This window comes from Fringilla coelebs, assembly GCF_963513975.1.
Source record: "Fringilla coelebs genome assembly, chromosome: 5".
Classification (NCBI taxonomy): domain Eukaryota; kingdom Metazoa; phylum Chordata; class Aves; order Passeriformes; family Fringillidae; genus Fringilla; species Fringilla coelebs.
The window spans coordinates 45,794,630-45,820,374 of NC_140033.1; the positions used below are offsets into that span (position 1 = coordinate 45,794,630).

The 25,745-nt window shown below is 39.1% G+C and overlaps 1 protein-coding gene across 6 annotated transcripts in view; it reads right to left on the reverse strand.

Moving 5' to 3' along the window:
- The window catches only part of ANKS1B (ankyrin repeat and sterile alpha motif domain containing 1B), a gene marked incomplete at both ends in the record, with an annotated part of 409,595 nt that overhangs the window by 145,657 nt on the left and 238,193 nt on the right, over positions 1 to 25,745 (reverse strand). For all 6 annotated transcript variants that reach the window (XM_084206425.1, XM_084206426.1, XM_084206424.1 and 3 more), the window contains 2 exons: positions 4,694 to 4,846; positions 14,501 to 14,599. In XM_084206425.1, coding sequence (XP_084062551.1) covers positions 4,694 to 4,846; positions 14,501 to 14,599 — 252 coding nt within the window. The remainder of the gene's footprint in view (positions 1 to 4,693; positions 4,847 to 14,500; positions 14,600 to 25,745) is intronic.

Sequence of the window (25,745 nt, forward strand, 5' to 3'; positions counted from 1 at the left end):
AACTTATTTCTCTCTCTGGTATTTTTTGCTCTGATTCTGAACAGCAGCCATTATATCCTAAGAGAAACCAGGAGTGCAATTTGGGAGAGATTTTCAAGGACACTTCCCAAAAAGTTCAAAATCTGGACAGTAATTGAACCATAGCATAAAGATTAATTTTACAGAAGAAAAAGACTGGATCATCCGTGTGAAAGAAGTACATATGAGAAAAGAAGCTCAGAGAGCAAGATGAACTAATTGAGAAGAAATGTAAACCAGGCCACTTCCATGTAACCCTCCTCCCAGGAGTTCAACTATCTGTGACTCCAGACCTACTTTCAGTACGGCGCAGCTGTGCAACTGTTCTCAGTTTCCTTCTGAGAAAATTGCTAGGGCGTGAGAGGGAGCTGTGAGAGAGTGCACAGGCTGGAATCATTGGAGATAAGAAAGGTAAAGTTGCAGACATAAGTAAGATTGTTGAGACAGGGAAAACTGGCACCTCAAGGATTCAAGGAACAACACTCACATGAAGGGGCAGAAAATCCTAACAGGAAAAAAGAAAGGGAAATCAGAAGATAGCAGCTCAGCACTACCACAGCTCAGCCTGTTCAGTGAGCCCCAGAGGCCAGCTCTCCCCTTACCTGACTGATGACTACTTGCCCATTATACTGAGTGACTCATTTGGTGGGGGTTGATTTAATGCCTAGTTCATTAGTCCTACAAAGTATTGTGTGTTACACGACAAATAATCTGCTTTGTGCTTTTAAGGTGTTTATATCTTGCCTGAAGAATCTCTATGGTAAAAGTTCCCTGAGGAGAGCGAGTCCCACAGGGGGAGGGTTACATAAGTAATCTAGAATAACAGACAAGGATAATATGATTAGTCATATAGAAAAGCATTTATACTTCAAAGCACAGGTGCACAGGAGGGTTAGGGGATTATAGAACATGCTGGACTTTTTTTCAGCAGATGATATGTATTTCAGAAAAATTCCTCATGGCTACAGCATTGAATTAGTTGTATCTGAATCAGAATACAGAATCTGATCTCTCTAATGAGCCAAGAAACCCGAGAGACAAAAGCAGAAGTGTTGGGAAAGCCTAATCTAGTAGAAGGCATTCTGAATACTTACAATCCCAGGATAAGAAAATTAGAACAATGCTTCCCAGAAAGCACATCACAGAAGGAAATGGATCTGGGAAATTTCTAAATTATCTAAACGAAAAATTAATTAGTGCAACAAAATCTAAATTTCAAAGTCTGACTTGTTGAAGAAGGACTGAGAATGCTGGTGGGAGCTTACAAGAAATACAAGTGAATAACTTTTACAATTATTCTTTTGATTCAAATGCTTTTAGAAATTGCTGCTTGATGGCCTTCGAAGCAGCACATGTTCTAAGTACACATAAAAGTTTGAAAGAAACTAGCATGTAAGTCAGAGATGACAGTACCTTGCCAGAATAACTTGAAATAAATTTTAGGAAGATGAATATTAAATTTGTTTTTTAATGCCAGAGAGCTGTCTGGGGAACCAGAAAAGTTGAGGGAAGATGCCCTTTCCCACCAGTGCCTCAGGACATTCTCCCGCTTGGCGCTCTCCTCACAGTGGTTTTAAATGTGCTTGCCTAGATGATAACTTACAAGAACAATAAAACTGCATTGGAAATAAAGTAAAAACTGTTCTTTTTAGGAAGACAAGAAGACTCAAAGTTCTGATCATTCCAGCGTCCTATGGGAATAAAGGAAAAATCACGAAGGATAACTTTAATCATAGAATCATTTAAGTTGGAAAAGACCTTGAAGTTGAATTCTACCATAAACCTAATGCTATCAGATCCCACTAAACCATATCTCTAAGTGCCACACCTACATGTCTTTCACATATCCCCAGGGATGGTGAGTCAACCCTGCTGACTTCCCTGGACAGCCTATGCCAGTACTTGACAACTCTTTCTTTTCAGTGAAGAATTTTTTCCTAATATTCAATATGAGCCTCGAGGCCATTTCCTCTTATCCTACTGTTTGTTACATGGGAGAAGAGGCTGACCTTGCTGCAGCCTCCTTTCAGGTAGGTGTAGACTGAAAAGGTCTTCCCTGAGCCTCCTTTTCTCCAGGCTGAGCAACCCCAGCTCTCTCAGCCTCCCTTCATAGGATGTGTGCTCCAGACCCTTCGCCAACCTTGCCGCCCTCTTGGGATATGCTCCAGCACCTCAACCTCCTTCTTGTAGTGAGGGATCCAAACAGAAGATATTATCTCTAGCACCAAACCTGTTTCTATCCCTCCAGGACCCATGGTCGATTTCCCAATGGCTAAATGGAAAGAAGCAGCAAATATGAACAAACAGATTCCTTGAAGTAAATCATGTATGGCTTTCATGTCAAATTCAGCAGCTGAAACTGTTTAAAAAGCTGAAATGAAGAAGCTATCATTTCTGTAGCCCTTGATATATTTTTATTGCATATTAGGCATAACTTTAATTTAAATTTCTTTTTCCATCTACAGCTTAGGCATCCAGAGCTTCCAAACCAAGGGTACTCTGAATTATTTTATGATTCTGAGTCTGTTTCTTTCTCTTGTTTTTCAAGTATCTGTATTTTGACCTACTCAAGAGAAGAGAGCTGTTCCTGAGTTAGTGGCTTTGAACTTTAAGCATTCTTTTTTGAAAAACTTTCTGCAATAAGCTTTTCTTTGCCATCAAGTGAAGAAGTGACACCTTTGAAATCAATTTCATACAGCAGAACTGCTGGTTAGAGCTAAGTATCTCGTTCTGACAGACTGCACAATGCTTCAAACCAATTTCTTGTCCATTTCTGAAAGATTCCCTTCAAATGAAAAAAAAACCAGTAATAGTAAATACCTTTCTAAGCTATAGATTTTCTCAGTGATCATAATATCATTACACTGAGCTCCTACTGACTGGGAGGAATCAAATATGGCAGGACTAAAATAGTAATTCTTACAAAGCAAAACTGTTTAATTAACTTTGCTCTTGAACAATATAATTCAAACCTATCAGGTGGAAAAATATTTATCTCTATAGATTCCTATATCTATAGAAGTACTTATACAACTATTAAACAGCTTCTTGTTGCAACTCATGGCAAAAGGGGGTGTTTTTACCAAGAAGTACAGCCCTTCAGGTTGAACATAATGTTAGGCTTTAAAGTTAGAGGGACATAGGGGTTTGGTTTATACTAGTTTTACAGAAGTGTATTCCTGTTAACTTCAGTGCAGGTACTCCCCTTTTCATCAGTTTAAGCATGTTTGGAATCAAACCACAAACCTTTAATGACGTTTTAATGATCCACTTGGGGGAGCTAAAGGGTAATTTGTTTGCAAATTGATTGTGGCAAAACGGGATGCAAAATTACAGAAAACAGTAAAAGCAGAATCTTCTACTTTTTTCAACTCAGTGCTGATTGATGACCTATTTTAGCTTTTGAGACAAAGGGTCCCCCAGTTCTTATTAAAATTCCAGCAAATTAAAAAAAAAAGAACCCCAGTAATAACTAGCTTAGCAGCAGACATCTATAATGCATCAATCATATCCTGACGTCCATTATGTACCTACAAGATACATTAAGTGAGACAAAACACACAAGGCAGAGTTTGGCCCTTACACTACATTTTTCCGCTAGTTAACATCAACTGGGACAGCAAGAAAAGAAATTCCAATGTTCAATGGTTTTGTCTTCCAACTAATATGAAATAACTCCTTTTATGCATTTCTTTCTTTTGTTTAGATGCTGATCTCAGGCTACAGCCACCTGTGCCTTGTGCAGAAGTTCCTGTGCTGCAGCAGGGCTTTGCACTATAGTTATGTTCTTTATTTCTCCAGCCTGGGACACAGTGGGAACTGTTTCCTAGCATACAACCACACCAGCTGCTTTATCTTATGCTCGATTGACTGTGGTTACTGGCAGCCCTTGGACTGCTCTGGGACTCTGGCACTAATCAGAGGCAGAGATGCAGCATCTCCTCTACCTGAAGGAAGAGCAGAGCCTTTTGCCTGTGAAGAATCAATAACATATGATATCAGGCTTCTCCCCATGTAGAGATTGTCCTAGAAGTTAACATAAGCAGACATTACAGTTGATTTCAGAAGTCACAGCAAAGCTACAATCCTCAATCTTTTATAAGAGAAAACAACTCACTTTCAGACACATAACTCACATGAAAATTCCTCTGGTAGAACTGTACTGCCAATGTCTTCACTGGAACATTACAAACTTTCTGTCATTCCAAATTACCCTGCAGAGCGGCCCACATTAAAGTTTATGGTTGCCCATATGTGGACATCTAATTAAATTGAGTCATGTAAATGAAGTTTCAAGCAAAATTGATAATTAAATAAAAACGGTGCTATTTTAGAATAACTTACTAACTATAAGGTTTCCTTATTTTATGTCTAATTCAGCTGGAGTTGTGTGCTTTGTAGCTACAAACTCCCAAATATATTTTTAAATGTCATTCTGCCTCCTGAAGGCAAACACAATCATGCTGATTGAATACCACACTAAAGACAATGGCAAAGTAAATGGAAGCAAAGGGTACAGCCAACCCAGGCACAGGCATGAAAGGTGTAGTCATTAAGAGCATTTGATGACTGTATTTGTGGTGCAAATTGCTTTTCTGAATTCTCCTTGATGTACAAGAAGAAGTACAATAGAATGTATTTGGGAGGAACTACTGCTATAAATTAATCAACTTACATTAATTAATTCAATCTCCCATATTTTTTTCACAAGGTCCATCGATGTATAGCCATTAATTAGAAAGGATTTGGTATAGTCACCCAGTTCAATGGAATCCAGCCATTCAGCTACAGACGAGGGGTTGTAACCATCGTGACCGATCTGCTTCATCTGAAAAACAAGTATGAGCAAAAATTACTGGTAATACCCACTGAACACCCTTCCTTTTATTTTCTTTGGGTCAGTTATCTTCTTCTCTGATCAACAGTCTTTTAATGGTTAACACAACATGAAACAATTTTGTGTTTAAGCAGTAATAGAACTTAGTTTTCGATGCATCTTTTTCTTGTGGAATCTTGCCTTTTACACCAGTGTATACCAAGACTGTATCTGGAGTTCAATTCTTTCTAGACATCAGAGAATCCACAAGTGGGGGAAGGCAAAAGGGTAAAAGAGACATTAATATCCTTACTTCAGATTTCATAGAAGGGGAAGAAATTAAACTGAGAAATCGTTCTTTTGGTATCATACTGCAAATGAAATATATGGTCTTGGTTGTATTATTCCAAATTTATCTTTCCTTCCAGGTTATATGTTATTTTATAACAGCTGAACCTGCACTATATTTTTCCATCCCCAGGGAAGGTTTAAAAAAAGTCTCTTTCCTCTACCTGCTCACATTTTTCATGGCATGGGAATCAAACATGTTTTAGATTTCTCACTGTCTGTTAAGTTACCTGAGATGGGACAACTGAATCAGATATTATTGGAATGGAATTGACAGAATAACATACACAGAAGTGCACCATTTGCATCTATATAGAGACACAGCCACCTAATGTCATAAATTGTGTTTTCATAAAATGCTAAGAAATATCACTGGCATCTAATTTTTCTGAATTTTGTTAAGCTGCCAGGAAGTAAAAGCTGCAATTTCTCTTTCACAACTGCCTCTCGGTGACACAAGTGAAGACTTTCAAGATAGTCATTAAAGCTATTAAAGATAAAACTTACGAAGCCTCTACCTGTGCAGTTTGTTACGCCACACTGTTATAATGAATTTTAAAGTAACCTACAATAGTGGCAAAAATAAAAGTAGAATGAGGTAGAAAAAATTAAGAAATAGCCTCAATTTTCAACAGTATTCTGCACATATTGTCTTTCTATGGAAATGTAACTACTGCTAACTTGGTAATACACTGAACCGGTAAATTGTTAAGAAGCTTTAGAGGGTTAGAAATCATGGGTTTTGCATAGGTTCTCCTGACTGTGCAGGGGTGACTGTGAATAGCAAAAGCCAGTCCCCATTTTTGCCTACTAATATACATCCCTACTTTATGTGAAACAATGGAAGTGTGACAGAAACATAATGCTTTGAGCTTAAACTCTCACATTCACGTTGCAGTGTGCCTGCATCACTCCTCTCTGGCATACTGATTTTTAAAAGGGTATGCTTAAATAGACACTTGTAAAGCAAGAACCCAATAAATGGAAGAAGAAAAATCTAGTGTAGAGAAGACATGAAGACAGGCAACAGGCCCACAGGGAACACATGAGTTTCAGAAAATATAAGGTATTTTTGTTTCCTTTCTCTAACAAAGAAAATTGATGCACCATAAAAACAATTTTCAACCTATTCAGATAGGGCATGTTATGCAAATTAATTCTTGTGTTTCTTACTATTTGATCTTTACATTTAATAGATTCTGATTTTAAAAATTTTTTTTTTGGCATCCTGATTTGCAAAAACCCATGCAGTCTGGTCTGCACTTTTGCTAACCCATCAACCTCTAAGAAAAGTAAACACAACACGGCAAGTTTCTAAATTCTCAATTCCCACTGGAGAGCTCCATCAAAAGAATTGCTAAAATTGATATTCCTCTACTACAACAGAGTTGCAAAAGGCTGCAGGCAAGTAAACACAGGTGAACAATATAATAAACAAGAGGCTGAGAACAACTGGATGTGACAATGTGAAATGGATGTGACAATTTCAGTGTTTGGATTTGGTGCCAACAGACAAAACTATTATTGGGTCACTCAATAGCCTACATGAAAATACACTGGTCTGGTGTAGGGCAGTACCTGATTTTGCAAGCATTTTCCTTCTCCCAGATTTTTGTCTGCTTGTATTCAAGGCCATGCTGCAGGTAGTGCAGCTGCTTAGCCCTGGATCAGATCTGTGTGAGGAAGAGCAGTGAGAAGTCTGGCCAGGGCTTTAGCCAGACCCCACCTTTTGCAGGAGCCACATCTGAACTCAGGTCCATGTCCTGACACTTCCCTGAGCTATGCTGTAGGTATGTCTGCGCCCAGCACACATTTGCTCATCCTCAACCACTGATTCACCCTCCAAGGTGACCTTGTTCTGCCCTCATCCCTGTGAGTGTCCTGTTGATTTGCCCTGGGATGTGGCTGCTCACAGTCACTGCCACTGTCCCTGCCCTACTCACCTTGTCCCAGTGCTCCCTGCCGATGCCTGAGGTCCCAGCCCACCTGCCCTGGCAGGACAGTTGCTACTATCACAAAAAATTAATCTCAGAACTAAAATATTTGCCATTGGTTTCAGCACAAAAACATTGTTTCGTTTAGTCACGAACAAAGAACTACTCTCATGTCTAAAACAGGTTTTCTAAAATGCATCTAAAATGAAAATTAATAAAATTTCAGTATCTGGCCTCTTGTATGGAAAGTCTCTTTCTGTTTTTTAATAATACCAACTTTATTAATTGTCATTCATAGTTACCTGAATGTTTTCCTTTCAAATACTTACTGACAGACATATTGGTTATCTAGATGTGACAGTATCATTAATAGTATCTGCTTTTCATATAAAGTGTTACTGAGTTTTTAAATAAAACCACTTTGAAATATCTGCCCTGAAGTGCTGCCCTTTTACTTTGTCAGAGATTCAGTTTAGTTGTATCTTAGCCCAATCTTCATTAACAGGTCATGACTCTTAGATTGTATCTTTTCTTCTATACTGCACTGTTATCTTGGACTTCTCTCACAGATAATTTAAATCCCGTAGGCTTCCTTGTTGATTGATATTTCTTAAAAGAAAAACTCCCTCCTACCTACTGAGTGTATTTCCATGGATATTTCAATCATTTTGCACCAGCTACAAAACAAGCACCAGTGGTGTCAAGCATCTGAGTAAGTTGCACACTGTTTGACTCAGATCAATGTAAAATCTCTGAGCTGCAAGTCATGACAGTGTTTCAAATATTAACTGCTCATAAATAGGGCACTATTGTTCTTCCACAGACACTACTGCCAGTTCATTCCGCTGTTTAGAGAGCAATACCAATGTCAGCTTTTTCACTGCAGAAGATTTCCATGTGCCAACTGTGGAAAAGGCTAGGAATTGAAGCCCAAAGGATTTTGAGAAAAAGAAATATTTAAGAAAATATGATTCAAAAAAGTATGGAAGACGATACAAACCATATGAGATTTCTCTCTTAGGCCCTATTGATATATCATCAGCATCACTTCCTTTAAAATGAATAGAGAGCAGAAGCCAGAAAGAGTTGTTCCCCATAATAAAATAGCAATGTCAAGTAGTATCCTAATGGTTTGAGAAACCCCTCATAAGAGACTGTCTGCACAACAGACTTTTTAAAAAGGTATATCACTGCTGTGTTGATAGAGCATTTTACATCAGGATAAAAGGCACTTGAGGTTTTTGTCTCTGAAAGGTGGTCAAATAAACACAAATAGAGCTTCAAAGTAATCACATATGCACTAGAAAAATCCTGGTAAATTCAGTAGCATGGATTGTTACTGGTTTTCTCTCATTGTCACAGACAGATAGAGAATTAATACTATGTTCTCCAAAGGCAGTATCACTATCCAGTGGAGCTTAGTGTGTGTATCAAAATCAAGTTTTTTATGTGCTGTACAAGGAGGATGAGATTACTTGACTTTCACTGCTTTTTAAATGGTGGCCATGATTACCGTGAATTTATGCTTGCGTTCGTTTGGAAGAAAGATCTTTTTAGCAAGTATATAATGCTTTCTTCTACACTGCTGGTCCATTCAAGAGCTTTAAGCAGCATTTTTGGGAACTTATATGAAACTATCAGCTACTTAGCTAAGAAATTTTAGGTGGTTGTAATGGGGTATATATCAGTTCTTTTTTGTTTCCTGTCTTTTTCAGCTGTCTGTTATGTATTATGTACTTGACAAATGTGGTCAGTTGGAGTCAGATTGTTGGATCATTCCTCCTCTGGAGCGTTGAAAGAAAAGGCTCAGAAGAGTGACACTTCTGAAGCCCAGAGAGCCTGGCTGGAACAGGGGCACCACATGGAGCTGCTGCCTGCCGTGCCTGGGCAGAAATTGAGCCTGCAGTCAGGGGCAGAGGGGCAGCTTTCACAGGGGATGGGCACAAATGACGAAGGACCTGAGAGGACTTTGCATGTGCTGCTGGTAGAAAGGCACTGCATGCAACAGGGTCTGCCTGCAGAGAGACAGCAGGTGGGGAAGAACTGTATATAAACTTTTTGGGTTTCTCTTCAATCTAGCCTGTCATATATTTTAAAAGTTAACTATTCAAGCTTGTGTTCTATTAATGTTAGACTTTTCTTTCCACTAATCAAAAGCCTTCTGTCTTCTTGTGGAGCTTGCTAGAAAAAGACAGTACATGCACATTCACTTCACAGCAGTGCCTGATTTGGGATCTTGCCTCAATGGAAGGTCCAGAATACCCCTAAATGAGTTCAGTGTTTCCTACCTAAGACTGTCAGAATTTCAGTACCCATTCATTCTATGGTTTTTTCAGTTGGAATCTGTCTTTCCAATTTAAAGGAAAATAGGCACACACCTGGGGGCTTTTGGCTTTTGTGGGTTTTTTTTTGTTTGTTTGTTTGGTTTTGGTTTTTTTGTGTTTTTTTTTTTTTCCCCTGGAGAAATGTAAACAGTGCTATATCTAGAAGAATGAAAAACCTCCCAGTTCTTCATCAGATACACTCTGTGGGACAAGGGAATAACAGTTGTCATTCAGTGATAATGTATGCAGCAGTTCGGACACATCCATTGCATAAAATGTTATCTTAAGATCTAAAGATTAAATGTGTGGACTGAGTGGAAGTTATGATTTTTGATCTCATGAAAAAGTTTAAATCAGCTTGTTCAGGTTGTTGTCCTAGTCTTGTTACCAAAAAGAGGGGATAGCACTTCCTCTCATGTAGTGTATTTCCTTGTCTGCTGACTATTCTCAGAGCAGCCAGTAGATATTGTGGAGCCAGACACAAATAAGAAAGTATAAAAGAAGCAGGAGTGTAAGTAAGACATCCTGTATGGCAAGAGTGGCAGGACCAGCAGCATGCTACTGTTATCTACATGATACAGATAAATGTCAGCATGTCATGTCTAGAGTGGCTCTCTGGTAGGCTCAGATAAGAAGGAAAATGTTTATGATACTTCTTTCATCAGTGAGTTTGAAGCACATGCCTGGAGAGGTCTGTGGGACCAGCCTGAAGTTGGTCTGAAGTAAACACCTGGAACTATAGCTTGCATGTATCTAATTGCTTCTACTGATTTTATTGTGCTGCATTACTTAAACAACATAGACTACCCACTTGTATTTCAGACTTGAAAAATTCATGTGTTGTATTGGATTTTAATTTCTTTTTTCTGTCCTTGTGGTTAAAGGTCTTGCAAGTGGTGCAGTGAGCATGTGAGTGGCCTCCCTTCAAACCAGGAAAGTAATTTCCAGAGGCATAAGAAGCAGGGAAAACAGCAGAGTAAAAAGCATGTCCTTTGAATCCATTATTCATCTTCACTTCCAGCAGACCAGAAACAAGAAGTCACAGTCAGAAAGGGTCATCAACATTTTGCAGCATCTCCTAGTTTGGAAACTGTCTTAGGAATGAAAGTGCTAAATGGGGGGCAATTAAACACCAGGACTGAAGGCACCTTGCTGAGCTCTTGGGTGTCTAAGCCAATAGCAATATAGCAACAGCAAAGATCACATGATGTGATCTTCTCTCTTACATACCCAGCATAGTTCATGAGCACATGCACAGTCGTTCTGCTTTCCTAAATGCCAGACTCACTGTGCTTGCACAAGAGTGTTACATATGAGTAATAAGTCCAGCACTTTTGGAAGCAGAGCTTTATAACACCACTTGCAGACAGGATGTACTCATAGCCTGTTCAAATCCTACTTCTTGTCTCATTCTGCAAAGCACCCAAGAAAAGAGGCTGGCTGCCTGCACACCACTGCTATTCCCAAACCTGCTTTGTGCTGAGACCTCTCTGTGCAGGAAGGAACAAGCTGCTTTAAGAATAGCTCTGAAGCCAGAAGAAAGCTGCTCTCAGCTAACATCTTTCTTCCATCTGTCAAATGAGAGCATATGTTCCCATTATATGCTGGGAGAAGGAGCCATACACTGAGCATCCCACACAAAACCAATCCTCTTTCTTGGATAAATTCTGAGATAACCTAGGATAATTGTAATTTTAAAAAAACAACTTTTTGAGGAACCCACTGGGAAGTCGCTCGTACATAGGTTTGGGAGGCTGAAATAGCTGGCCAATGCTCCTTAGGTTTTCTATGCAACCTAAGTGTGACTAAAATTTTATGCCATGACTGTTATTACTTTCTAAGTCAATTAATCATACGCTGCGCACAATTCTTTTCTCAGTATTAATTTTTTTTTTCAAGGTATTTGCAGCTTCAGTATCTTTTTATATGTTATCTCCATTTCTCAACATATCTGAATTTCCGTTCAATAAAGCATATAAAATCCTCCTCCAAAAATTTATTGATTTCATTTTTTCATTCAAAAGACTTAAATGCAATAAACTCTGCTGTGAAATTTGCTTTAAGACTGATGCAATGTATAAAATCTTCAATTTCAAGAATTAATTTTGCAAATGATATTTCTACCAGACTGTCTTAACCTTATATTATTAAAATAAGCCATAAAGTGCTCTAGCTAATATTAAGGTGAAACTTGAGTAATTTAAATTACTTTGGTACAAGACAAGAATTAGAGCTACAAGCTCTAATCCAACAAAAATAAAGAGTATTTTGGAAAGAAGCATTCTGTCTCAAAGGTTTCAACCCTACCTACCCACCGGTGAATGTACCATTTTCTTATGAAATGTTCTTCTCAAATACAGAATAATAATGGGAAAACATTTTGAGAATCCAGGTAAACATACCCTTTCATACCTGCATAAGAGACCACAATGATTAATTAATTAATTAATTGATATTTGGCCAAAATGTGGGTATTTTTCCCTATTTAAGACCACTTCAAGCTCCAGAGAATGGTTCCTAATAAGGATTCATCACTCTTTAGGAAGGCAGCAGTTATGAGTAAAAAATTTCAGATACTAAATACCTGCTGCACTTTCAGGCTGCAGAGATGAATACGTATCAGAACAACAAAAAAACTTTTAAAAAAGGTATTTTAAAACCTTGATTATAGATTTGTTGCTTGATTTTTCCCTCTTAACTTATTAAGTGCTGCCTGGGGCTTTAAGGAAGTGCTGTTTGACAGGTGTTTTTCAAAGCACTTAACTTCCACCTCAAAATATGAGCTAAAAAGTATCTCAAGACAGGAAACATTATTAGCAAAAATAAAAATAACATCATCAGCAATGTCATTTAGTTAAAAACGCATGGACTTATCGAGATTTAAATTAAATGAGGAACAGAAAAGAGGTACATGTTCAAAACAAACAAACTAACAGAATTTTTATCTAATGAGATTCAAATTAGTGAGACTTCAATTATGGTTTGAGGTCTTAATATATTTAGATGGCATGCACTATTTTGAATGCAGGATGACAGAGCTGAAATTATCAACACACAAATAGACATACAGCAATGTTTAATGGTTTGTTGCAGGATGTGAAAGTGTTTTATGTATTTAGCAAGCTGTTGTGGATACAACAAGGGCATGTTACATAAGATAAAACTTCCCATGATCTTAATTTTTGGGATCTATAACCTGCCTTCAAAAGAACTCAGTTTATATAGGAAATTATGTGGTTTTACGGTGTAAGCTCTCTTACATTGCTGAGTCATTTATGTGGAGAAACATGATGCACAGCTTCAGCTTGCAACTGCATTTAATTTGGTGCAACATCCTTGCATCAAAGACACATTAAAAATGTGGTCCTTAGGGACTGCCTTTTTAGCTCAACAGGGAAGAAGCTAAAAACTATCTCACCATTATTCAGCACATGCTTCAAGCCATCCTGTGGTACTTAACTATCTTAGGTCCAGAATTCTTCTGAGTAACTGGATAACCATCCTGTTCTCAACTGGTTTCAAGAGTACCTCTAGATCTCGATCCTGTCTCACATCAAGCAGATGTTAAAAGGACTGAAGTTTTAGCTTTATAACAGAATCTGCTCTCAGCATTAGTAAACTCTCCAAAAGCAGGCCATATTAGCCATGTTTTCATAAACACCAGCCACTGAGCGCAGACAGCACTAACATGATGATATATTAACAATAATTTTGAAGAATGTTAACAAAACCACATGAAAGCAGATCTTTCTAAGAAGCACAAGAAACTGTATAAAGATATCAGCAGCTACGAGCTCAGTTAAAGATTACAACATTTTTGTTTGAACAATAGTAGTCCTGAAAAATTCATAAATTCATAGATAAACCTTTAATATCTTTTTTAATTCATCAAATGCTACTTTTAATACCCTACTTGCACCACTTATCTCATTTGTCTAATATGGTATGTAGAAAATTACTCTTTTTAATGATCTTTGGTGTTTTTGTGTGCAGACTCACAATGCAGTACATATGGATTGACTAACACCTCCAGATACAGAAATTGCTTCACAACTTCTGATTTTCCCATACAAAAGTAACCTTTGCGGTCTTTTACAAGTCATCCATCCAGGAAGCCTTGATGCATCAAAAAGCCTTTTCCAACCATATCTGCTTCATGATCTAAACTGAAAAATCCTTTGATAACTCTTGTCATTCTCCAGTATTAGAAATTTCAAGTGGAATAATCTCTATTTACCTTGATTACTTCTGACATGCTGCTACCAGAACACTCAGTGCACTTTACACTTGATTTTTTTCCTCCCTTAGTATTTTGCATGAAGTATCAGCATCTCATGTGACAGCCTTCTGAGCCCTACTGGTGTCTGCTATTTGTCATTCATTCTCCTTTTAAAATTTTCCAAATCAAAGTGGTAATTTTTCATGCTAGGTCCACTATCTCTTGTTTGGAATGGTAGTAAAAGCCTCCAGTAATACATTCTGGTATGCAGAATATTCTATCACTGATTTTAAAATCTAGACTTTAAATTGGCTAGCACTAAAAATGATTGGGAAAATGGCTGCAAGCTTTTCTGTCTGCAGCTGAGAAGCAAAATTCAGATACATAGCAGAAAATTAAATATGCAGCCTGCAGGAAGTATCTGTATATCACACAAAAGGCAGGTATTAGGGAAACAATGCTTTTCAAAGTACTTATATAAGGGGCAAAGTATTTCCAGGGCAACTCCTATGTTAAGAAAGGCATTCTGGGATTCATGGGCAGCCTTATATACATATATGTCATGGCAGTCTATAAACAGGCTGAAAGGCCAAAAGGAATTCAAATTCATTCTCAACAGCCATCACGTCAAATGACAGATTTTACTTTCCTTTGCTTTGTCAACAACATCTATGCAAAGGGAGTCCAATGCATTGACATTATTTTATGCCATATTTGCATATGAAAAAATGTGTCTACAAAACCAGTAGAGTTACATCTATCTCCATTCAAAAAAGTGTTTTAAATAATGTGAATACTGCAGGGGTTAGTTCCCTCACTTACATAATAACAGAAACTATACCTTTGGGAGAAGCTGGATTGCTTGGAGTATTCTCTGTCTGTGCCCAGAGTTAAGGATTCCTATTTCCAGGAGATCCTGGTCCTCCATCACGTTGCTTCCCTAAAAATGAGGAAAAAAGGTGGAATAAGAATTAAAAACTTAACAGATGCCCTCAATACACTGAAACAGGCCCTTCTGTCACATTTAAAAGAGAACACTTTGCTTAACTTATAGCATGTGACAAGAATAATAAATTACTGATGACTGCATTCATTTTCATGATAACAAAATATGGTGGCAGGTGCTTGAACCCGTGGACTATTGCTACACTGCTGGCAGCACTGCTGGTGGAGAAATTGTAGCTCTCACTCAAGCCAAATACCAGATGTGATTGCTCTTTCATTTGGAAACAAGGACATGACTAAAAAAATTTTCAGAAACTCTCCATTTTTTAAATTCACCTCCTACCTCACCTATTTATGATGTTCATTTTTCTCCAGATTGAAAAAAAACAGCACAAAATAAGATGAGGAGAGTGGATAAGGATAAAATTATTTAGTCCATTGATAGTAAAATGATGAGAAAGGGACTGGTGTCAACAAACTATGCAGTCCCCATCCCCCATTTAACTGTACCAGTTCAATCCTAGCTTTACTTGTCACTCCTTTTATCTTCCTGCTCGTGGGCAGGTCAAATAGTTCCAAACACTCAAATAGCTGAAAAAGACCATCTGTTACAATAATACACAAAATAATTGCCCAGAAAAGTTAATGAAATAAACCTCCACAATTCAAGCATCTTTTCATAGGAGTTGCTAGCAGTAGGAGCTACAAAAACAGGACAATACAATTCCTAAATTCAAGGAGTCTGACACCACCTAGTAAGTCCAGCATTTGAAGGTCAATGATCTGAAGAGCTGTCAGTGATTATTGAAGGAATCACTGGAGGCATGAGGGTGGCTCAAAAGGGGAACTAAAGACAAGGATCAAATTGGGACTGCTGGCAATCTTGTATTCTTTTTTGAGCTTATCATTTCAGAAAAAAATACATTTTGTTTTTAAAAAGTTTCTAACTACTACAGCTGAAAACAAAACCTGAAAAAACTGATGACCTGTCCTGATCTCTTACCCCTGCCAGAGTCTCATGACACTAATTGGCTAGAAGCAAGAATTCTTTTTTGTACTCATTTAATTTGATCACTAAATAGGCATTATGTGAGCAAATCCATGAAAACTTCATCTCTAGCTTTCCATTTTGCTTGCTGCTTCTGACTTAGCACAGCAAAATGAAAAGCAAATAGGCACATAACAGAACATGCTTAAATGCTTTGCTGAGTCCTGGCTTAATAAAGGATATGGCTTCTTTCTGAAAATAAAATCTCCTGTCCCAAAGCAGAATGGATTTGTTTCAAAAATCACCTTGGAATATGTAAGACTTCACTCTGTTCAGCTGCTAAATCTTCACTCTTTTCAGATGGATGGATTAGTTTACAGGTGTACCCCTGAGGATTCTCAAGTCCTACTCCACAGAGTACCCTGCAAAATCTAGGCGATGTCTTTTTAAGGGAATTGAGGAAACTTTGCAAAGCTATTATATTTTAAACTGTACTTTACAGTAAGCGGTATGGTTTAAGACTACAAATCTGAAAATCATACCCTGAAACAATCTGTGTGCAGCATTCAAAACAGGGCAGGCAGAAACCTGCTCTACCAGGAGAAGCTGTGCAACGTTGCTGGCTTAAGTAGAACATCTGGTATAAGAGTGCCTGCAGCATGGGCTGTGCAACCAGTGATAGTGATTAGGTGGGGGTAATACCCCCTTCATCTCCCTGGTAAACACATAAAAAATGTCATTTCCTCATTCTGCCTTTCTCTTTTAAGTAACCAAAAGGAGGCTGTAAACCTTCAGAAAAACCTCTTGAAAAAAGCCATCCATTTTGGGCTGCATTCTCCAGCAGCTGGAAATAGCTAGCATAAATGGATTTAAGGGAACTGAGCCAACTGAGGATCCAGTCCAAAACAAAGGCTATACATTTCCATTCATTTTAATAAATGCATCTATTTTGTTTGCAGCTACTGCTTTCACTTCATTTAACAGTTTTTTAGATTTCACCTTCATTACTGCATGATGTTTACACACAATCACGGTGTACTCATCACTGTTTACTGGTGCCAGTAACCTTGGCATACAGCTTCAAATATTACAATGTTTAAAACTCAATTAAACTAACAGGCACAGGAAAAATATTTGCATGTAGTTGCTGCATCACAGAGAAACCATTATTTTGTTTTATTAATTATTTGCTATTCTTTGATTATTTTATTAATTCTTTGCTATTGTTTATTCCTTCTGTCTTACCGAATGTATTTTTTTAAAGTTCGTTGAGGTTACAAAAGCAAATATTTAAAACTCAGGAAAACCTGGAACTCATGTTGCCTCCTCAATAAGGCACCAACCTTGCCTTTGAATGTGCTCAGGTTTTAGAGCTTTCCTGTGTCAACATTAAGTATCAACAGTAGCAGACACTCATCCCTCCTGCAAAACTGATTTTATTGTCTTCTGCCATGGAGCTAAAACAACTTTTCATCTTTCCACAATAGCAAACCAGGGAAATTTAGATACTCAGTATAATCCACTACTGCTCAGTATACAGGAATAAACTCATAGCAGTAGAAAGCTGCTGTTTGATTGCAGAAATACCTGTGAAGAGAAAGAAACAGCCTATCCCTCACAGTCCTATCTGCCAAGTATCTGCTCACATTGCCCCCTTATTCCCTGATATTTTTTTTTACCTGATTATTCCTTTCATGCTCTTCCAGTCTCTTTTCATAGCCTCCTACATTGAGAGTGAAGAAAACCTATCTTCCTTCTGCTACAAGGGGAGAAATTCTTTCCTTGCTCTTAGCTTCCATCTATTATAAGCTGGGCCAAATGTAACCTCAACTTCAGAGATGACATGGTAAATGTAATTAAAAGGAATATGAATGCAAGAATGTCTTGTCACATTATTTCATCTTAAAAATAGTTACCTACATTAGTTGAAATATTTACCAAAAAGAAATTATCCTAGCAGACACCTAGAGAATTTGAGTCCAAAAATTTAACTTTTATATGCTTACATGCAAAACAGGTTCTTACAACAGGAAATATAGGTGAGCAATCTCTACTGAGCTTATTATGTTTTCTGTAATGAAAACATAAAAGACTTTAAGTCTATAGGAAAACTTAGTTGAAAGGAAAAGTTCTTTGAATTAAAGTCATAAAAGCACATCAAAATTGCTCATACAAGGACAGATTCAGATCTCATTCACTTCAGCTTACAGTGTTGAAATTCCTGTCTTATTAGTGCACAATAGTCTAATGAACTGGAAAGATCCTGCTTCTGAAGTTCCAGTTAGGAAAGAGTGTATCTGAAACCCTCCACCCCCAGATTTGTGGCTCTGCACAACTCCCAGGATCATCATCTTTTTCTCTGTAAGCGCACACAGGAAGCTCATCTCCTGAGCAAGAAGGCAGTAGTTTCACAGAACAGTTGGGCTCAAGAACGAAGGAAAAACTGCATGTGGGAGACTGGAGGCATATGAAAAACAACATAATTTTAAAAACTCAGAAATTTTGCCAAATTCTGAGATAGTTCCTATAAATGGGTTCAGAACAAAATGCATAATGATACATTATGAGATAAAGATGTCACTGGCATTTATATGGGTTGTTCAATACAAAATCACCTCTTGCATTCTCCACCTAAATACAGTCATTCGCAGAAATTCTGGATTAGACCTGAGCACCCATATGCATTCTACCTTTTGCAGAAACAAAAGAACTCTGAAGATTTGTCCTGTAAGATAATAAAATATTGAACAACATATTAGAATGGCAGGCATGACTGTATGTTTCACATTCCTTCTTTTGTACCCATGTTTTTAATTTTTCTTCACATATTTTTTGTGCTGGAGAACTATAATGAAAAATTCTAATGTCTGGTTCTGTCGCCTAAGTAAAATGGTACAGAAGCTTTAAAATAGTTGGCAGATGTATCACTAGACTTCTCTGGAAATTCAACCACTGAAGTTGGAAGAGATGAGCTGTGGGGAACAAAATGACTGAAAAAGAAAGTCAAGAAATTGACTTTGAATTTAAAGTTTTTTTTCTCCCCTGCAAAGGAAAAAGACTTACATAAGAAATAGAAGATTTGGGGGCCTTTTTGTTTTAGGCTGGCAATGCCAACCTAACCAGTTCTTTCAGTGTTCATCTGTGTCAGCAGAGGAGGAAAAGTAGTAAATCGGGTACCTAAAGCTGTGTAAGAGCTGCTGCTCAACAGATCGAGTCCAAGTCATTTGCTGTGCATCCATTATTGAAACCAAGGTCGGCTGGAGAAGCCCACTGCTACAAGGTAACAAGAAGGTAACCACAACTTCTGTTAATGTTTTATGTTTCTGATGAACTGGAAACTGGTTTGACAAAGAACAGGATTGGTACAGGTAAGGGAAGGATGACTTCTGAAGTAACTACAGGGCTGGTGGGGCACCAAAGGTGCTTGCATCACTCCGAATGCGCAGGGAGAACTTTACACTCTCCTTTGTCCCTTCCCAGTCATCCATGTAGTAATCTGCTGCATTATCAAAATAATGAGATCAGAAGAGACTCTGAGGAGCTGGTCCAGGTGGCATCCAGCACACAGCAGTGGGTAGTATCATGGTGTAAGTGTATGACAGACGAGGTCTGGTGGGTGCTAGAAGTGCCTTGCCAATGTCTCTACCAAAGTGTACTGCACTCTGCCTCACCCTGATGGACTGAGACCTGGCACTGCAGGAGCACAGCTGGGGCATTTCAGAGGAGTTGGGCCACAGGCCTCATACTTCAGCTTACAGAGCTGCTGGAAATATGGCCTGGCAGAGAACAGAAAATCTGCTGGGTTGTACACTTAACTGGAATATCTGAGAGTGCCATTATTCCTGTCACTCAGATAAGAGAGGTGGGAGCAGGGCAGGAGCAGATGGGCATGTTCTTCCACTACACATGCCTGCAGACTGAAGTCAGAGAAAACAGATCAACAGCACCAAAAAGTCACCCTTTCTTACTTTCTGCAATCCTAGACACATAACTGGTGAGGGAATAAGGACTGATAAAAAGCACATCCTCAACAGTTCACTGAAACAAGCCTCCTCAGCTGGAATTGCTTGTTTCTCACCCACCTAACCCTATATCCTCTTGAAATAGTGGACATCTAAACTGTTGTCTGGCTGGGAACAAATTAAAGAAATCTCACAATGTAATTCAAAACACACTGAATAACTTTTCTTATTCATAAGCTAAATTATAAGCCAAAAGGTTTCTTCAACACAACACAATTTTCCTGCAAGATAAAAGAATTTATTTCTTAGAGACTTGCAAGAAAGGACTAGAGAAATGTAGCTTTCAGTAATGAGCATTGCTTCTTATTAGTGCAAAAATTTCAGGCAATGTGTCACATATTTAATTTCTAAACAAGAACTGGCAAATGACCAGAATTTAGCAAGCTTCATTATAAGTGAAAAGGTTGCCTCTCACTAGTATTTCCACTGTTAACATGAAAACAAGATCTGTAAGAATGATTACGGAGTTAAATGCCCAACTTGTACTTTCAGGTCAGAAAGATTTCAGACTCCTTAAGATACTGCAGACATTATTTAATCTAAAAACCTGACAAGATTGTGTTAGAAAAACCCCCTGCAGAAGCATGGAATTTTGTCTTGGGAGAAAGAGATTGATTATAAAATATGTTCAGAAGAAAGGACCAAGCAGGTTGCAAAATAATCATTTGATAACATTCTTCCAAAATTAATTTGCTGTAAAACTACTGATACTCATCCTCAATCCTCACCTCGCTCTATTTCCAGTCTTTACATTTATGACTTTCTTAGCAATTAAAAACCCACAAAACCAGAGAAAACTGAGAGTTTTCCATGTCAGTATAATTTAGTCAAGAAGCAAAAACAAGCTACTACTGAAATATTCACTAAAAAATGCCATTTCACTCAAAGATAAGGATGGGGTGACAGCACTTCCGTGTACAAATTTGCAACCTGCATAAAAAGTCGTGATTTAAGCAGGGTCAGTTTTTAAAGGAGTCCCTACAGACCTGAGGCCCATATGACTTGAGCTTTAAAGATCTCTCTCTGGTTCACATTCAGCTCTTCCAGAAATGAACTTGAAGCAAGCAGCGCCATCCAAAGCTTTTCAAATATTGACATTCAAATGATCATACAGTCACAGACCTTTCACACAACAGGAATAGTTAATTAAAGTGCAGTGGTAATTAACCAACATGGATAGCTGGGACAAGGATCCTTGTAGGAAGAATTTCTGCTATTTTTATTCCCCCTCCTTGTAGCACTGATTCATTACAAGCAACACAATTGTCACACACAAATTAGCTGCGCAGATAAGGTGGCAATTGAAAAAATTACCTCTGATGTCACACTTGGCCCACTTAATTACTAATGCTGTAGACCCAACTCTGTCTACCTATTTAGTCATAACAATTCAATAATATAATTATTAATACTTTCCTAAATTACATCTTAATATCTTGAATGTATATTGTGAAGATAATTTCACTTCATTTGAGTAATGAAAATTCCAGAGAGTCTTTATTGTACCATTATTCAGATTACTTGCTATAAATGCTGCTTAGCTTGGATGCTAAATTTCTCAAAGGACCCACTTTAAAAATCAATATTACTGTGAGCTAATTAACAGACTTCTAAAGTCTCAGAAAAATATTCCTTTCTCCAGTAAGTGTGTAAGGCTGTGGAGGGCTGGAAGGGGCAAAGATAATATTTTCAGACCTGTAAAATGTAACATGGAGTTTTAACCAGCTAGCACTGCGGTATTTTAATAAATAAGGAGGTGATAATAAAATAACAAATTAACTTTAGTAATAAAATTTGGTGGTGATTGCTGCCAATATGCCTTCACTAAAAGTAAACTGAGCCTGACAAATTTGGTGGCCTTCTGCAATATGGTTACAGCCCTGGTGGATAAAGGAGGGACAATTGATGTCCTCTACCTGGATTGTGCAAAGCATTTGACACTGTCCCACACAACATCCTTGTCTCTAAGCTGAGGAGGCATGGACTTGACAGATGTGCCACTCAGTGGGTAAAGAATTGGCTGGATGGTTGCATTCAGAGCTGTAGTCAATGGCTCGATGTCCAAGTAGAAAGAAGGGACGAGTGGTGTCCTCAGGGACTGGCACTGGGACGGGCACTGTTTAAGATCTTTGTCAGCACCATGGACAGCAGGATTGAGCGCGCCTTCGGCAAGTTTGTCACCAATGCAGCTGACGCTGAGGAAAGGGATGCCATCCAGAGGGACCTTGACAGGCTTGGGAGGTGGGCTCATGTGAACCTCATGAAGTTCAACAAGGCCAAGGGCAAGGCCCTGAACACGGGTCAGGGAAATCCCAAGCACAAATACAGGCTGGGCAGAGAATGGATTGAGAGCAGCCCTGAGGAGAAGGATTTGGTTGACATGACTGGGCAATGTGCACTCACAGCCCATAAACCCAACCATATCCCAGACTGAATCACAAGAATTGTGGCCATCAGGTCCAGCAAGGTGATTCTGCCCTTCTACTCCGCTGTTGTGAGATCCCACCTGGTGTGCTGCATCCAGCTCTGACGCCGTCATCACAAGAATGACGTGGACCTATAGTCCAGAGGACAGTCATGAATATGATCACAGGGCTGAAATATCTCTTCTATTAAACTAGCGGAGAGAGACAAGGTTGTTCAGCCTGGAGAAGAACTATGTGATCTTTAAGGTCTCTTCCAACCCAACCTATTTTATAATTCTGTAATTCTATGATTCTATGAAACATAAAAACTCAGTTCACCTCTCAGAGTGTCCTATACAAGTATTTCCTTCCCCATATTTTTATCAACCATACTCATGTGTTTTAAAATGTAAGCCACCCAAATCACCCCAGAGAGCACAAAATGCAGAGTCAAATATACTAAAATTCCAGGCAGGATCCACACCATAAAAACAGGTTACTGCCGGAAGTAGCCTGTCAAATAGCAGCATGGGAAACATTCCCAACAAAAAACATAAGTTTTCACATACTTACACCCTAAAGTTATGACTGCCATCTTCAAGCACTTGTTCACCTCCTGCCTGCAACTGAACCCTGCTCACACTGGTGGCATTGCCTGTGGGCTGCCTGGTGTTCAAGCCCCCAGTTCAGAGCAGAGAGAGCAGCTTGGAAACCATGTCAATCCTTTGTGGGAGTCTAGAAAGTAGGCCCTCTGAAATGTCATCAGGCCTTGACCTGGTAGGAAGTCTCAGAGCATGCCCAAGGCAGAAACAGGAGCACGACATGAACTGGTTGCTGCTCTTTCTTAAAATGTGTTGAAAGGAGGAAGAACGGCTTAAACTTCCTTTCTCGTAGAACAGCTCACCTACTAGAGGATTCATGCAGAAGGTAGGAGATCAGATTTACCTGTCTTTCTCATACTCAAATTTCCTAAAACCAGAGGAAACTATGCAACAGCTATCAGGAAAGGGAGCTCTAAGGTTGAGGAGGAATTGCTCATTGGTCCTGTTGAAACTAAATTGCTGTGAGGTTTATTCAGGAAGTCAGAAAGAATATCATCCTTTAGACCAGCGACAGCTGGTTGTGGTAAATCAATCTTCTTGTGCTGTTTCTAGAAATGTTTCTGGTTTATATCTAGTGACTGCCAAAAAAAAAAAAAAAGGCAGAAAGGAAGCTAAAAATTCATTACTTTCTTTCATCCAAGTATCCTAACTTCTAAGCTACAGGCTTCTACTTGTGTTTCAATTGAAAGAACAATGAAGCAGTTGTCCTAATCCCAAGGGTCGATTCACATGTCAAGATCCAGGGAGCAGGACAGGAATTCAAGCCTTCAAATAGCATCTAATGCAGGGATGCAAGTGGAGGCAAAACTTTCAGATATAACTGCTGCTTTGAAGCATCTCACTGGCTTCCTCTGCTTAGCACTGCACACCCTTTTTCTTCTTGCCTTTCTCCTCCTGTTAAGTTAAGCAGGATCTTGTTTGCCTATTGAGTAGTAGATATCCTGCTCCCAGGAACAGAAACTCTACAGTCAAAGGTCATGATGCTCACAAATCGCTGCAACTCACTGTGATTTTATCATGGTCTTGGAGGCCTCACTGGGCTGTTTTTTCAGTGCACCTCGTGCTGCGCAATGGAGGCGCCTCCTAACTGTCAGGTGCCCAAATCATTTTCAGGACCTAGCTGCTAGTAACTGGAGCTTGTTAGGTTGACTGAAACTGCTGGTTTGTTTAATATTACTAAATACAATAAAATACGATGCAGCTCCCAAGAATGAGAAAGGCTGGAAAATTAATGGTGTTTTCTACACACCACTGATTTGCTATGTTTAAATGTATTTCACAGTTCACCATGCTGCTTTTGATATGCAGCTGTGCAGTAAGGTTAAAAGGCAAGAGACATTGTGAGATAATAAGAAACTGGAATATGCTACCTTTTTCTAGTTAAAAATTAGTGTATTTCATTTGCCTGCCAAATATAGCTTTTAGATTGAGAATCATTTTAACATATTCTTACAGATTTTGTTTGCTAAGGCAAGCACTAAGGATAGCAGGATAGAATAAGGTTTTCTCATCTCCCACTGCACACAGATACCTTTTACACGTGATTTTTCGTATACAAACCTCTGTGATTTATTTCCACAGTATGTACAGAGATATTACTAGCCAAATCCCTGAGGCCCAAGAGGTAAGCGGAGATGGTCTCCATTTTCTTCAAACCCCTTCTAAAAATAAGAGAACATTTGATTAAGGGTTGACATTTTTCTTTTCTTCCTTTGCTCGTTCTTGTAATTCGTTTCACATGGGAAGTGGGCTGTGTTTTTCTTATCCCTTCCAACTCAGCAGCCAGGAGGCTGGCTTTGCGGGCCCACTCCCGTCGCCACGGCAACCAGCGGATCGCTGCGGCGCCATCCCATGCGCCTGGTGCCACTACACAGGGCTATTGTTCTCCTGGAACCAGTGGGGAGAGGCATGCCAATATTCCCCCAAAGGAGGGCTGGCTGTCGTTCCACCGGTCATCCTGGGCATCACGCGTGCACCGCGGCATCGCCCTAGGTCGAGCTTCACTTCCCAGGCAGCGGCTCCAGGAATGACGGGGTTGCTCCATGAAGCCCATGCTCAGCACCAAGCAGACCCTGCTCCTCGGAAACACTGCAGACAATCTGAACTGGTCCTGCAGTTCAGAAGCAGCAGTATGACCACACTAGGTGAGATCAAAGGTCTCCCTAACTCATTGGTTCAATGTTTCTGCTATTGGCCAAAATTGCCCAGAAAAGGAAAATATATCAATAGTTTACCTAATGTATTTTTTTTTCCACTCTCGTCTTTGGGCTAATTTAAAGTTAAGCACATGGGCATTTAGCTACACCAGAGACTGAGTGATATAGATATATCTATATATAACTAGCTGGAGGAAGACCTGATTTTCCTAAATAAAAATCTACCATTAATTTGAATGGATACATGAGATCCAGCAGCTCTTTAGCATTTTGAGGAAACTGATTTACCATGCCTTTTCTAGACTGCAGCAAAACATGCCTGCACTGCAAAGCCCTTTTTCTCTTTTTATTAATGTGTTGCACAGATTATCTGTGCACACAGACTATCTTTCTTACAAATTAACTTTGGGAAGATATATTCCACAAGAATAGAAGTAAAAGCACAGCCTTCCAAACTGTGTTATGATGGCAGACCCAAACTTGTAGAGATCGTGGCAGAAAGGATATTTCTGAATCAACCTCCCATACTCGGCACTGGTGAGGCTACACCTCAAATCCTGTGTCCAGTTCTGGGCCCTTCACTACAGGAAAGACACTGAGGTACTGGAGGCAGTCCAGAGAAGGGCAGAGGAGCTGGGGAAGGGGCTGGAGCACAAGTCTGATGAAGAGCAGCTGAGGGAGCTGGGGGTGTTCAGCCTGGAGAAAAAGCTGCTCCAGGGGGACCTTACTGCTCTCTATAGCCACCTGAAAGGAGGCTCCAGCCGAGTGGGAGTCAGTCTCTTCTGTGTTACAAGCAATGGGACAAGAGGAAATGGTCTCAGCTTGCAGCAGGGGAGGTTTAGGTTGTACATGAAGAAAAATTCCTTTACTGGAAGGGTTGTCAAGCATTGGAACAGAGTGCCCAAGGAAGTGACTGAGTCACAATCCCCGGAGCTATTTAGAAGATACATGAATGTGGCACTCAGGAA